This window comes from Vespa velutina, chromosome 10 (assembly GCF_912470025.1).
Source record: "Vespa velutina chromosome 10, iVesVel2.1, whole genome shotgun sequence".
NCBI classification, from domain to species: domain Eukaryota; kingdom Metazoa; phylum Arthropoda; class Insecta; order Hymenoptera; family Vespidae; genus Vespa; species Vespa velutina.
The window spans coordinates 3,411,434-3,424,479 of record NC_062197.1 but is presented as its reverse complement, the minus strand read 5'-3'; the positions used below and the strand labels follow the sequence as shown (position 1 = coordinate 3,424,479).

The window sequence follows — 13,046 nt, the reverse complement described above, 5'->3', positions numbered from 1 at the left end:
TCTCTTTTGTTTTTCTCTTTTTCTTTTTTTCTTTTTTTTTTTTTTTCTATTTCTGCTAGCCTTAAGAATAATAATATTACTTATTAATAATAATGGTAATAATAATAATAATAATAATAATAATAATAATAATAATAATAATAATAATAATAATAATGAACACAATTTTTCGAACCAATGAAAAAAATTTATACCACGACTCGGTAGAGTTTTAATTTTGCACATTTATTTTTATCGGCTGAGTTGCAATAATGATCGTTTTAATTCGAATACAAATAATATCCGATGTTATCAAGTGTTCGATTTTTAATTTCATCTTTATGTGTGATATTAATATGAATTTAAATATTAAAGAGAACATAAATAAAGTTTCAAAATTAATTTTCAATTCTTATGTACGTATAGGTCAAATTCAATAAATGTTAATATTAAACGATAAATATTATTCAAAAGAAATGACAAAAATGATTAGACTATTACCCATCGTTTCGATGATTTATATTAACTCACCGATATATAGGTGATATCGATTTTCTCTACGTTATAATTGACGAGCAATGTTTAATAATTAACAATATGGCGCCCATCATTATTTCCTATTTGCATGCAACTTGAAAAAAAAAATCAAAAAAATCATCTATGTTCTATATTTGAACAAATTTGATAAAGGCAAAGAAAATACATATATATATATATATATATATATATATATATATATATATATATATATATAAAAGAACCATATATTTGAATCGCATGATAAACTTGTTCGTTCAGAAACATTTTTTATGAAAATACGATATTAACGGAAATGGAAAGTTTCATTGGAAAATATATAATTACACATAAGTAATAAATTAAACGATAGCGTATTATACATGCGTGTCATTTACTTTAATTTAATAAGATTTTATAAAATTCTTTTATACAGAGGACACACAAATTACGTTGATCATGATTTTTCAAGAAATGTCGACAGGGGCGCCAACTGTCGATGAGGTTACTATACTAACTGAATTCGAAAAACTTTTTCATACATTTACGATATCGAACAGAGAGTATAATAATTTTGTAATATAAATAAAAACGCTGATCAATTTTTTTTTTTATTATTTTTTCTTTTTCTTTTGTTTATTTTTTTTTTCTTTTTTTTTCTCTTTTTTTCTTTTTTTTCTCTTTCTTTTTTCTTTTCTTTTTTTTTTTTTTTTTTTTTTTTTTTAATTCATACGACAGCCTTTACAAACGAGAAAATGTTTTAAAGATTACGTATACTTCTCTAACAGATTCGTTCGTTTTATTTTCGTTGGTAGCACTGCGAATACCAGCAACATTAGCGGAATCTAGATGGCGGAAAGAGTAGGACGCATGCGCATTTCCTTCTCAACGGAATAGTCGTAAACAACATTTTTTTTCAATCCAGAACCCTCGCTAGTTTACGTATAGGAAAGTAACGGGGGGGGATTAATCGGGTTAGTGGATGACACTTTTTTCTGCGTTTTCGAAATATTTCGCAGAAAATATGAGATCGTACGGGTACGAATTGTACCCATGATTTATTATACATTTATGGCTCCTCGGAATGCGGTGACGTCATCCGGATCGTTCTGGAAGAGCCCTGCAGGACAATAATGGCGGGTACGTATTTTGGGTTGGGCAAGAAGAGACACTAGTTCCTCTTCCGGATTACTTATACGTTAACGCTGTACGAGATTATTGTTTATTAGCGTTATGTCGTTTATAGATTTGTATGCGAAATACAACTGTACGTATTGTCAAGAAGACATCACGGGTCTGCGTGTTAAATGCGTCGAGTGCCCAGATTTCGACCTCTGTTTGCAGGTGAGTCGAACGGGAACGCCTGTTCCTTGTCACGTGCTCGTCGTCGTCCCTCACCCTCCTCCTCCTCCTCCTCACCTCCTTATCACCCTTATCCCCTCTCTCTCTTTCTCTTCATTCCGTTATTATTTTCTTTCCTTGTCTTTCTCTTGTCGGATTTTGCGTGTTGAAGCTTGCATCGATTCTCACGAATGTTATTGAGATCAGCTGTTGATCAGTTAGCTCTTATATCTTATATATAGTTGTGTACAATAATAAATAAGACAGACAAGCTTTTATTACAGAGTTCGGTGAGAAACGTTAATACAGTTTTTTTTTGTTTTGTTTTGTTTTGTTTCCTTATTTCTTTATTTCTTTTTTTTTCCTGTTTTCTTTTTTTCTCGTTTTATACTTTTTTTTACTGATTCGTGGTTACGAAATCTTTAATATTATTATGATTAGAATCAGAATGAAAATATTAATGATTTAAATAATTTTAATATATTAACAGTGCTTTTCCGCTGGAGCTGAAATTGGTCAACACAAAAATGATCACTCTTATCAATTTATGGTAAGTATACGTTGTGTATTGTCATAATCTTTTTTTTTTCTTTTCCTTTTTTTCTTTTTTTCTTTTTCCTGTAATTCTTAGACGTATCTTTTATTTTTTATATTTTACATCAATTATATTTCATGCATGTAGGATTCTGGTACCATTAGTATATTTAATGGACGAGGCAATTGGACTGCCAGAGAACAACTTAGACTTTTGGATGCCATTGAACAATTTGGCTTTGGAAATTGGGAGGATATCAGTAAACATATCGAAACTAGGACACCGGAAGGTACATTGAAATTATTTGAAAGATTTATTCTTATATTATATATAATGTAATAGTATGTAGTTAGATGTTCAATAACATGATATTACAGAAGCGAAAGAAGAATATATTGCTAGGTATTTGGATGGTAATATTGGAAAACATACATGGCCACCTACAGAAAGCTATACGCCAAATCTTACGGATCAAACTAAGTCAGATAATGGACCATTATCCCCTGATCTCACATCCCGGTTACCTCCGCTCGATATAACACCGGAGGAAGCTGCTCAATTGGGTTATATGCCTCAACGAGATGACTTTGAAAGAGTAAGTTTAACATTGAAATACTTTCTTTATACTTTTTACCTATGTAATATATTAATAATAATTGAAATATTTTAGGATTATAACCATGAAGCAGAGTCTCTTGTTTCATCATTATTTTTAAATCCAGCAGAAGATGATGATCTCGACATAGCACTTAAGCTAGCACAAGTTGATATGTATACTAATAATTTAAGAGAAAGAGCTAGAAGAAAACGTGTCGTACGAGATTATCAACTTGTGTCCGCTTTCTTTGCATCATCTAGAAAAGATAGAGGAGTAAAGAAGAGACAAACGAAGGAAGAAAAGTATGAATGTATATTAAGTAATATGTCTTCTGCTATAGTTATATGTGATAAAAAAAAATATATATATATATATGTATACTTAAATATACTTCTTCTTTTTCTTTTTTCTTTCTTTTTTTTTTTTTTTTTTTTTTTATTATTATTTAGAGAATTTAGGGACAGAATGAGGACTTTTGCACAATTTTATACTGCACAGGAATATGAACAGTTCCTAACGAATCTTGAAAGAGAAAGAGAACTTCGGTTACGACTTTCGGAACTTTATCGTTATCGGGAGCATGGGATAGCTAGACACGAGGAATGTGCACATTTTGAACAAGTGATGGCACAGGCTCAGGGACAAAATGATACCGCCGATCACTGGACAGAGAAAAAATCTGTAAGTATTTGTTTACATTTATTTATTTATTTTTTTTTTTTCTTCTATATAATACGTCAAATATATGTCGAATAGTTAGTAATTTCACAAATAGTTTTATAACATCACCATTTTTTTTTTTTTTCTTTTTTCTTCCAATTTTTTTCCACCGAACAAACATATGCTATTAACACTTACATGATTTTGATTACATGGCACTATGTGTTCTCGAGAACTAAACCTAATAGTCAATGATTCTCATTATTCTATTACATTGAGTAATTCTTAACAAAAATCTGTCAGTATGTCTACGTAAAAAAAAAAAAAAAAAAAAAGAAAAAAAGAACTACGTAGCCCTCAACTGATTATTCACATGTAAAAAATACAAAAGGAATTTTCTAAATGTATATATTATCTCTACTAATATTACACGAATCTTCGGATAAGCAATTAATATTTCAGCTTTAGTTTCTTGTTGACACTCTTTGTTCATGCAAATCCATACAGAGGGAATGTAAAACAACGTTCAGAGCTTTAATTATACTGTATGTACTAGCTTTTTCTTCCTCTTAACTAATTCTATTGTTTGTGGTGCGTGTTGCCAGGCATTTGTGAACAGATTGTATCAGTTTGCATTTCACTTAGGGCAGCAGTGGGCCGTCCACACCAATACACCGCCACACCTCAAAAAAAAGGTAAGATGATACATTGAAAATTTTTTTTCATATATATATATATATATATATATATATATATGTATATGTATATATATATATATTATATGTATATATAATATAAATTTGTCAAGATAACTTATTCTAGTTTACAGTCCATTTCTTCATTCTAGAGAAGAAGAAAAAAATTACTCTTCCACCGACCGAAAGTCCACTGTAAAGCTAGACACAGCCAGCAGCAGCTCCACAATCAATCAAATCAATCCCAATCGGACGATGATTCCAGCCAATCAGTGGGTGGAGCAGGATAGCAATCCGAATACTTCCAGTCAACATTCTACAAGTTCCAATTCTACTGTAGAAAAAAATTGCTTTGTAGCATCATCTTCGTCGAAAGTACTCTCACATTTGGGAGAAACAGGAGAACGGGATATAGAAATGGAGGCATCTGCACATCTTTTAACGAAACAAGAAAAATCATTATGTCTTCAGTTAGACTTGAAGCCGATGCAGTATTTAACACAAAAGACGTTGTTGTTACAAGTGAGTTTATATACCTTTTCAATATAGTATAGGTATAGTTTTTGTATTTCCTTTTTTTTTTCTTTTTTTTTTCCTTTTTTATTTCTCTTCTTCTTTTTTTTTTTTTTTCGTTTATTTTATTCTAGAAAAAACTATATCGTTACAGGAATATCTCAGTGGTAATAGAAAATCAGGGATTATACCTCAGTCGGAACCAGAGAGTAAGATACTTCATTATTTGGTAGCTAATGGCTGGATTGCAGCCAATTGATCAATTATCAAGAAAAAAGTTATCTTCATTTTCCAATTCTAAGTCAAGATTTATTTCATTAACTAAGTCTTAAATGTGTAATGATAACATGAGTTTGACTTAATTAATGCATGAAAATCAAATAGAAAGAAGAAAGAGAGAGAGAGAAAGAGAGAAAGAGAGAGAGAGAGAGGGAGAGAGAGCGTATAAAAATTCTATCTGCTTTTTTCTTGAAACATTGCATCTATTTTATGTTATAAAGTTTATTGAAAATGATATCCCATGGCTGTCATCTATAGCAAAGAATATCAATATTGCACTACTACATTAATTATAAATGTAACGATAATAGCAAGATTTTTATCCAATGTAGAATTGGGTTTGGGGTATATAATATGTACATATATAGGCGTATACACATATTGATATATGTGTATGTATATTTATCATAACAAGTCTACCACTTTTAAATTCAAAAATTGTCTTAAGAGAATATTTTATAATACTGCCTTCTTAGTCACTATACATATTGTTCTATCGATTCTTCCATATGAAATTTTGTGTTTTTCTTTTTTCTTTCTTCTTTCTTTCTTTTTTTTTTTTCCTTTTTAAACTAAACGCTGTACATATATATATATATATATATATATATATATATATATATATATATATATTCCTGTTTATTTTATTTAAATATTATTTGTTACCATACTTGACAATAAGGAAAAAGACTATAGAGACAAATGTGTATGTCAGATCTTTAAAAATCATATGGAAACATTACGAAGACACCAGTAATTTGTAATTGTAATTGTAATTGTAATTGTAATTGTAATTTATGAAAGTAATCATGCTATCATGTTCGATGATATGAAATATATTCTATCACACATTGAATTTCATTCTTGCTTAAGGTTTTAAGCGAGTAATGAAATATGAAAAGCTAGCTGTGACATTAAAAAGAAAAAAAAAAAGAAAAAGAAAATAAAATAAAAAGAAGAAAAGAAAAAAAGAAAAAAAAGAAAAAATTGGAACGTAAAAGAAACAAAAAAAAAAAAAAAGGTAACATCTTTCTTATTGCATTAATATTAATTGCTGCTATTGAGAGATTACATGTTAACAATATAATATGTATATATAGATTTAGCTTTAAAACAGAGTCATTTACGTAGCTTTAGTCCGTTAAATGCGGACTTTCTGTTTGTAATATAATGAAGAGGAACAAGAAAAAAAAAATAAGATAAATAAAAACAAAAAGAGAGATTCCTTATTGCTGAAGAATGGTACAAATACGATAAAATATAGTAATTGTGAGAGAGATGTATAATAGTAAATAATTTATCTATCGCCGACGCACCATCTGTATGTATATATATATATATATATATATATATACATATATATATATATATATATTATATATGGCGAGAAACACATAGTACCTTTTTATTAATAGTAAATACTAATGCACAAAGTATAAAATTTCAAAGGTCAAATGTTGTAATCACTGATTTTTCTGATCCTATCAAATCTGATGCAAATTTTCCAGGATGAAATCTTTTTTTCTTTTCTACTCTTTCTCAAAGGGGGAAAAAAAAAAAACAAAAAATATTTCATTTCCTAATTGATAAGTGTAAATGCAGAGAATGATTTCCGTAAAAAAGAACAAAAAGAAAAAAAAAATGACAAAAAAGTAAAAAAAAAAAAAAAAAAAAAAGAAGTAAGAAAAAGAAAGAAACAATTCAAATACACATATATACGTCATATTAATTTAATATGATAGAAGCAAGTTGGCAACGTATTCTTTTACAGAGATTGTATTTGAAAGTGTGAACTCGCTGTATAAATATAAGGAGATATGACACGTTTTGCTTTGCATAACTATTTTCAATATAATATCCATGGTTATGAAGTATTTCTGTGTAATTTAAAAAAAAATATATGCATATATGTATATATGTATTTACACACACACACACACACACACATCTAAATGCATATATACATATATATATATATATACATATATATATATATATATATTTGTGTGTGTGTGTGTGTGTTTCGAAATTTTGTCATTATGTAGATATGAAGTGATATAAGAAATGATTATGTAAATATCATGATTAGGAATATGCGTTTAGCTTTTAATTAATCATGAGATTTACGTTATTTGTTAATGAGTCTAAAGATGTGAATTACTACGATAATATAGATACACTAAAGAAGGAGAAAAGAAACTCCTCATATTTTTTATGAAAGACACAAAATAACACGATTATCTTCGTTTGTTTATCTAATCCTCGATTAGCTTCAACAGATATCAAATTTAGCAAAGAGAAAAGAATAATATACATACATATATATATATATATATATATATATATATATGTATGGATATATATACATATAAAAATTTTCGTCAGAATTAATAATGCTTTTTAATAATAATTTTAATAATAATAATAATAATAATAATAATAATAATAATAAAAGATAATAATAATTGAAAAATACTTTCTTATTTCTATATATATATATATATATATATATATTTTTTTTTTTTTCCTTTTAATAAATCATAATTAATATATTTATATTACATTTCATAAGAAAGAGAAAAATATAATGTTAGTTAATTTATGAGCGAGTAACAAGTGCAACAACAATTATTATTATTGATGTCATTACTATTATTATTATTATTATTATTATTATTATTATTATTATTATTATTATTATTATTATTATTATTATTATTATTATTATAATATTTTCTTTCTTTTTTTCCACTTAATTTTATTTCTATTCAATGTATCGGTTATAACGATTTCAAAAAATGATGAAAAAAAAGGAACATGTTTTTTTTGAATGATCTTAGGACATTGATAAGATTAATAAACATTACGTACTGTAATAAATGTGTAAAGGAAAAAAAAGAAAAAAAAAAAAAATAATACCAACGTCGTATAGGAATAATTGATTTCATCTTGAAAAACAAAAGAAAACAAAATGAAAATAAAAAATGCTTATGGATTTCTGCGTTAATTAAAAAAATCCAACGATTGTTAAAATGTACGAAATAAATTGTACAATATTTTCTTTTAGAAATCTCTTATATTGTCGTATATAATATCCAATTTCAATTTCATTTTATCAAACCAAATGTTATTTCTCCTTTTTCTTTTTTCTTTCTTTCTTTCTTTCTTCTTCTTCTTCTATTTATCTTTTTTTTTCTTTTTTTTTTTTTTTTTTTTTTTTTTTTTTTTTAATACGTCTTACAATTGCTTATTTATACTGTTTTACCGGAAGGACGAGTTAGCAAAGATATTCCAACAAGAAACAATTTCCATTATGTGGAATAATTTCCAATCTGTGCGTTCGTGGAATGAAAAATTAGTTATCAGATTTTTTTCTTTTCTTCCCTTCTCTCTCTCTCTCTCTCTATCTCTCTATCTGTCTATATATATATATATATATCTTATTTCCTCTTACAATAATTCTTCCGTCTTGTGTAGAAAGGAAGAAAAAGTGATAGAAAAAAAGAGAGAGAGGGAGAGGGACGTATACGTAATCAGAATCTTTAATGAGTTGAACCTTCGATTGAATTGTACAATAAAACATAGGTGAATTGGTGATAGATTTTGTAGGATCAGAAATGTTTTCGATCCCACCTTTGCCCATTTATTTCCACCAGTTGCGTATCGGCAATTCTGCTGTAGGGAAGGAGATCCTTCGACGAACGCGTAGATATATAAAAGCCGTCCGTCACTTCGATCTCTCATATTATTAAATCCAATCGCATCTTATGAACTGGCAGGTGAGTTACGTTCTGATTTCTCTTGCTTTCTTTCTTTAAGAAAAACTTGTTTTTTTTTTTTTTCTTCCCTATTATTATTACTATTATTATTATTTCTTTTTATATTTTTTTCTTTGTTCTTCATCATTTTATTCTTTTGTATGTATTTTTTTTTTCTTTCTTTTTTTTTTTATGTATACACACAGCTACGTACATGATGCTTTATTATTTTTCTTTCTCTTTCTTTCCTTTCTTTTTTTTTTTTTATATATATATATATATATTTCTGTCAATAGTGTTTCTCACTTGCTTGCTCACTTTGTTCTAGTCGTGCGTATTCTGATTTATCCATCGACCGATCATAAAATAAATTTTTTTTTTTATAAAAGAAATAAGTTGTATTTACAAATGATACGTGTGATTTCAATATTCAATACATTTTTATAATTTCTTTAACGATTTTTGGTTTCTTATTGTTTTTTTTTCCAAATATTTCTCTTTAGCAAATATGAAGACAGCGTTACTTTTTGTTACCGTTCTCGCGGTAATCGTGGTCAGTTTGGCACAGGAGTCAATGTACACCACGAAATTTGACAACATTAATGTGCATGAAATTTTGCACAATGATCGGCTACTCAATAATTATGTCAAGTGTTTACTCGATCAAGGTCGTTGCACTGCCGATGCTATTGAATTGAAGAGTGAGTTTTTCCTTTTATTTTGTTCTTTTTTTTTTTTATTTCTATTTATAATCTTTTTATTCTTCTTCTCTAATTTTGTATTAATATATATATATATATATATATATATATATATATATATAAATTTTAATACAATATATTAATAGAAAATATACACATATATATATAATATTACAGAAAGTTTGCCAGACGCATTAGAAACTGACTGTTCCAAATGTTCCCCGAAGCAAAAAGAATTTGCAGAGGAAGCTATGAAATTCTTGTCTCATAATAAGAAGGATATCTGGGAGAAACTTCTTGCCAAATATGATCCCGAAAAGAAATACAGAAGTAAGTTTGAGGATCGTGCGAAGGAAGCCGATATTAAGATCTAAGAAATAATTTGAAAATGGAGAAAATGGAAAATGGAAATATGATAGGAAGAGAATAAGAAGAAAAGTAATAATTTGTGTTAAGGCATATCATTGAAAAAAAGAAAAAAAAAATAATAAATATTTAATCGTGTATATATATATATATATATATATATATATATATATATAAATACATATGCATATATGTATATATACATATACATATATATATATATATATATAATTATACTTCATAAAATAAAATTTGGAATATCGAATTATTTATACTAATTCAATATTTACTTGTTATTCATAATGTAAAATTATAATTAAAATTATAATAAATACTTTTACGTATAACTTTTGTATGAATTTTTGAAAGGAGGTAATGTTCGTTAATAAATAAGATTTGTCAACGTAATAATAATATAAGATCAAAAAGAATCTTTAGTTCTTATTTTTAAGCCTCATATGATATCTCTCATTATGTTATCGTGGAACAGATAATTATGTAATTATAAATCTTCTATACCGTGAGGAAGGTTTCCGTCTTTTTTATAATATGTCATCGTAATGCAATAATGTTGTTGGCTATTTCAACATCATCAATAGAAAATTATCGTACGAGGAAAATCGAATAAAAAAAGTTGTTTGACGTTCTCTCGCCTCTAGATAAATATCTACGTACAATCAATAATAAGAGATTTTGTAACAGCGCATAGAGTGCATTTTATATATATTTTTATTCAGATCCTTTTCTCAAATTAAAAATTGGCTCGAACCATCAAGTCGAATTTTTTCGCAGCACATTTACTTATAAATCTGTAATTAATTGTAAATCTGTAATTGATTAAAAAAGAAAAACAAAAAAAAAATCGAACGTATTACTCCTTGAAGATAATCGAAAAATCAATGAAATAAATAAAACTACGTTCACGTTACATATATCGAATTGACCTAATTTGCGTAATATAAGTTAAAAATCACAAATTTATTTATACATGTATATGTGAATATATATATATATATATATATATATATATTTCTTTTTTGAATATTTAATTCGTCTTAAAATAATGACGCCCGTAGAAAGAATGAACAGAATCGGACGTACGATAGAACGTTCACGTGAAGATATATTGAAACGTTATTTGAAAATCTGTCCGGCATTTTATCACATTTGTTATGATCCTGTTGGTACTCACAAAAAATCACGTTCCTTTATAGGATTTTTAATGGGAATATTTCTCGGTATTATATTTTATCGAACTATAATCTTCCAATTAAAATTCGATCGTTATACCACTGTATATCTTGGTAGTATAATTATCGTTATATTATCTATCGGTTGTGCTACGTCTATTCAGGTAAACGATCAATAAAATTTATTTAACTTTTATTGAAAATAATTAGATAATTAACTAGACATAACAATAAATTACAATAGAAGATATTTAATTGAAAATTCAATCATACGATTTCACGATCGAAGGAAATAATAATTAATTCGTCTATTGATCATTAATGAATATTAATTAAGTTAATCTTTTTATTATTCTTAATACAATTCATCGTAAATTATCTTTAATTTATGCAAATGATCTCGAAGATACACTCACCCATGTCATCTTAACGCATTCCTTGCGTGAAAAAAAAAGAAAAAAAAACAGAGAGAGAGAGAGAGAAAATAGAATAAAAAAAAAAGAAGGAAAAAGATGACAAAATGTTTTACGTCACTCTCTTAAACATTAACAAATATAATCTTTATACGTTGCATTTAACGTTACAGATAAGATGCATCTGTATTCTATCATTTCCTGCATTTTTCGGTCGTGCCGGACGTGTACTATTGAGAACACTGATACTTGGATATATAATAGCTGGACCTATTTTCAATTTGACATACAATGGGAAAGAAGTTATAAGGAGTTTTGCTTGTACCGCCAAATTGACGTATAATTTGACTAAGATCCGTGCCGATCTAATGTTCGAGCCCTTTCATCGGGCGATTTTAGAAATGAGATCGAACGCCGGGGAGTTAAAGGACGCTTTATCATCGGTTAGAGATCTGATGAGTCCAATAGTTGAGGAGATCGAAGGGGAGGAAGAGATGATGAGATTGAAAGAGGAGAACGATTATCTCGATGAAATTCAAGGGGATTCTAAAAGGAGCGATGAAATCGAGGATAAGCGAGGAAAGGAGATGAAAGATGCCAAATCGGAAGCTGAATTTTATTCGGTGAAATATAAAATGAAAGTTGAGGCACGTTGCGAGGAACAACTTAGCCGTGGTGCTGGTAAATGCAGGTAAGATAGATAGATAGATAGAGAGAAAGAGAGAGAGATAGAGAGATAGAGAGAGAGAGAGAGAAATCATTAAAAACAACGATGAGTCTTATTAGAAAATCCATACATTTTTTTTTCTGTTCGATTGTAATTTTTTTGCTTTTTCGTTTTGTTTTATTATTATTATTTTTTTTTCCCTCCCTCCAGAGACATGTTCGCCGATGCTTACGACAAGTGTTATCACAAGGTAACCGTTTTTGCGGCCTGGCTATTATGCTGGCCGATGAAGTTGACGTTCGTTTGCAATCTCGTACAAGCTTTGGGTGGAGCTAATATATGTGATCCTGATGGACAAGTCGATATCGGCGTTGGCGATGGTTACGTAGCATTAAAAAGTAAGATTTTTTGTTCTTTTTTTATTTTATTTTCCCTTTGTTTTTTTTTTTTTTTTCAATCGATATTTCAAGAAGTAAAAAATTCAACAAGTTGGCTGGATTTTCTTTCTTTCCCCCTCTCTTTTTATATCCTTTTTCTTTCTTTTTTTTTTTGTTTTTTTTTTTGTTTTTGAATGATAAATTCAAGGAGAAAAATATGCTGGTTTTCTTTTTATACTTACTATCCTTTTTTTTTCTTTCTTTTCTTTTTTTTTTTCATTTTTTTTTCTTTTCCTTACCAGATACAAGAAATAAATTTAGTGAAAGTTTGAAGGATGCGAAACTTCAATACAAATTAAAGATCGCACCTCCCGTATTAGACATTTATGATGCCGCGAGTGCTGCGAAAGCCGTAATGCATGATTTCGACATCAGAAGGAGATACTTCGAATCGTTTA

General features: G+C 27.9%; 3 protein-coding genes across 16 annotated transcripts in view; all 3 read left to right on the top strand.

Annotated features, from left to right (window-relative positions):
- Window positions 1-1,343: 1,343 nt before the first annotated feature.
- On the top strand, window positions 1,344-8,702 carry LOC124952185 (transcriptional adapter 2B). 14 transcript variants are annotated; one of them, XM_047501670.1, is made up of 12 exons: window positions 1,344-1,635; window positions 1,742-1,839; window positions 2,327-2,386; window positions 2,519-2,660; window positions 2,749-2,966; window positions 3,042-3,271; window positions 3,419-3,650; window positions 4,137-4,174; window positions 4,283-4,324; window positions 4,459-4,846; window positions 4,972-5,046; window positions 8,594-8,702. In XM_047501670.1, exons 1-12 carry the CDS (start codon window positions 1,629-1,631, stop codon window positions 8,660-8,662), a joined length of 1,599 nt encoding a protein of 532 aa, XP_047357626.1. In that variant the 5' UTR covers window positions 1,344-1,628; the 3' UTR covers window positions 8,663-8,702. The 14 variants fall into 14 exon arrangements, with proteins under 14 accessions (XP_047357626.1, XP_047357625.1, XP_047357624.1 ...); XM_047501669.1 differs by having other exon boundaries at window positions 4,280-4,324; XM_047501668.1 differs by having other exon boundaries at window positions 4,275-4,323; window positions 4,457-4,846.
- Window positions 8,703-8,754: 52 nt separating this feature from the next.
- Window positions 8,755-10,039, top strand: LOC124952189 (ejaculatory bulb-specific protein 3-like). The gene is made up of 3 exons (XM_047501690.1): window positions 8,755-8,895; window positions 9,378-9,575; window positions 9,753-10,039. The coding sequence occupies exons 2-3, from the start codon at window positions 9,383-9,385 to the stop codon at window positions 9,947-9,949; spliced, it is 390 nt and encodes a 129-aa protein (XP_047357646.1). The 5' UTR covers window positions 8,755-8,895; window positions 9,378-9,382; the 3' UTR covers window positions 9,950-10,039.
- Window positions 10,040-10,154: 115 nt separating this feature from the next.
- The window catches only part of LOC124952184 (protein sneaky-like), a 4,368-nt gene continuing 1,476 nt past the window's right edge, over window positions 10,155-13,046 (top strand). The window contains exons 1-4 of the mRNA XM_047501667.1: window positions 10,155-11,295; window positions 11,718-12,235; window positions 12,422-12,609; window positions 12,891-13,046. The exon at window positions 12,891-13,046 is cut by the window's right edge and continues 371 nt beyond it. Of these exons, the coding sequence (XP_047357623.1) occupies window positions 11,005-11,295; window positions 11,718-12,235; window positions 12,422-12,609; window positions 12,891-13,046 (1,153 nt within the window). The 5' untranslated portion in view covers window positions 10,155-11,004. The remainder of the gene's footprint in view (window positions 11,296-11,717; window positions 12,236-12,421; window positions 12,610-12,890) is intronic.

Excerpts from the sequence above, each read along its gene's own strand:
- LOC124952185 (XM_047501668.1), top strand. Across the intron at positions 1,840-2,326 it reads ATTTCGACCTCTGTTTGCAG|TGCTTTTCCGCTGGAGCTGA; the intron begins GTGAGTCGAACG and ends ATATATTAACAG. Across the intron at positions 4,175-4,274 it reads TTCAGAGCTTTAATTATACT|GGCAGCAGTGGGCCGTCCAC; the intron begins GTATGTACTAGC and ends CATTTCACTTAG.
- LOC124952189 (XM_047501690.1), top strand. The coding sequence starts at position 9,383 with ATGAAGACAGCGTTACTTTTTGTTACCGTTCTCGCGGTAATCGTGGTC. Across the intron at positions 9,576-9,752 it reads CGATGCTATTGAATTGAAGA|AAAGTTTGCCAGACGCATTA; the intron begins GTGAGTTTTTCC and ends ATAATATTACAG.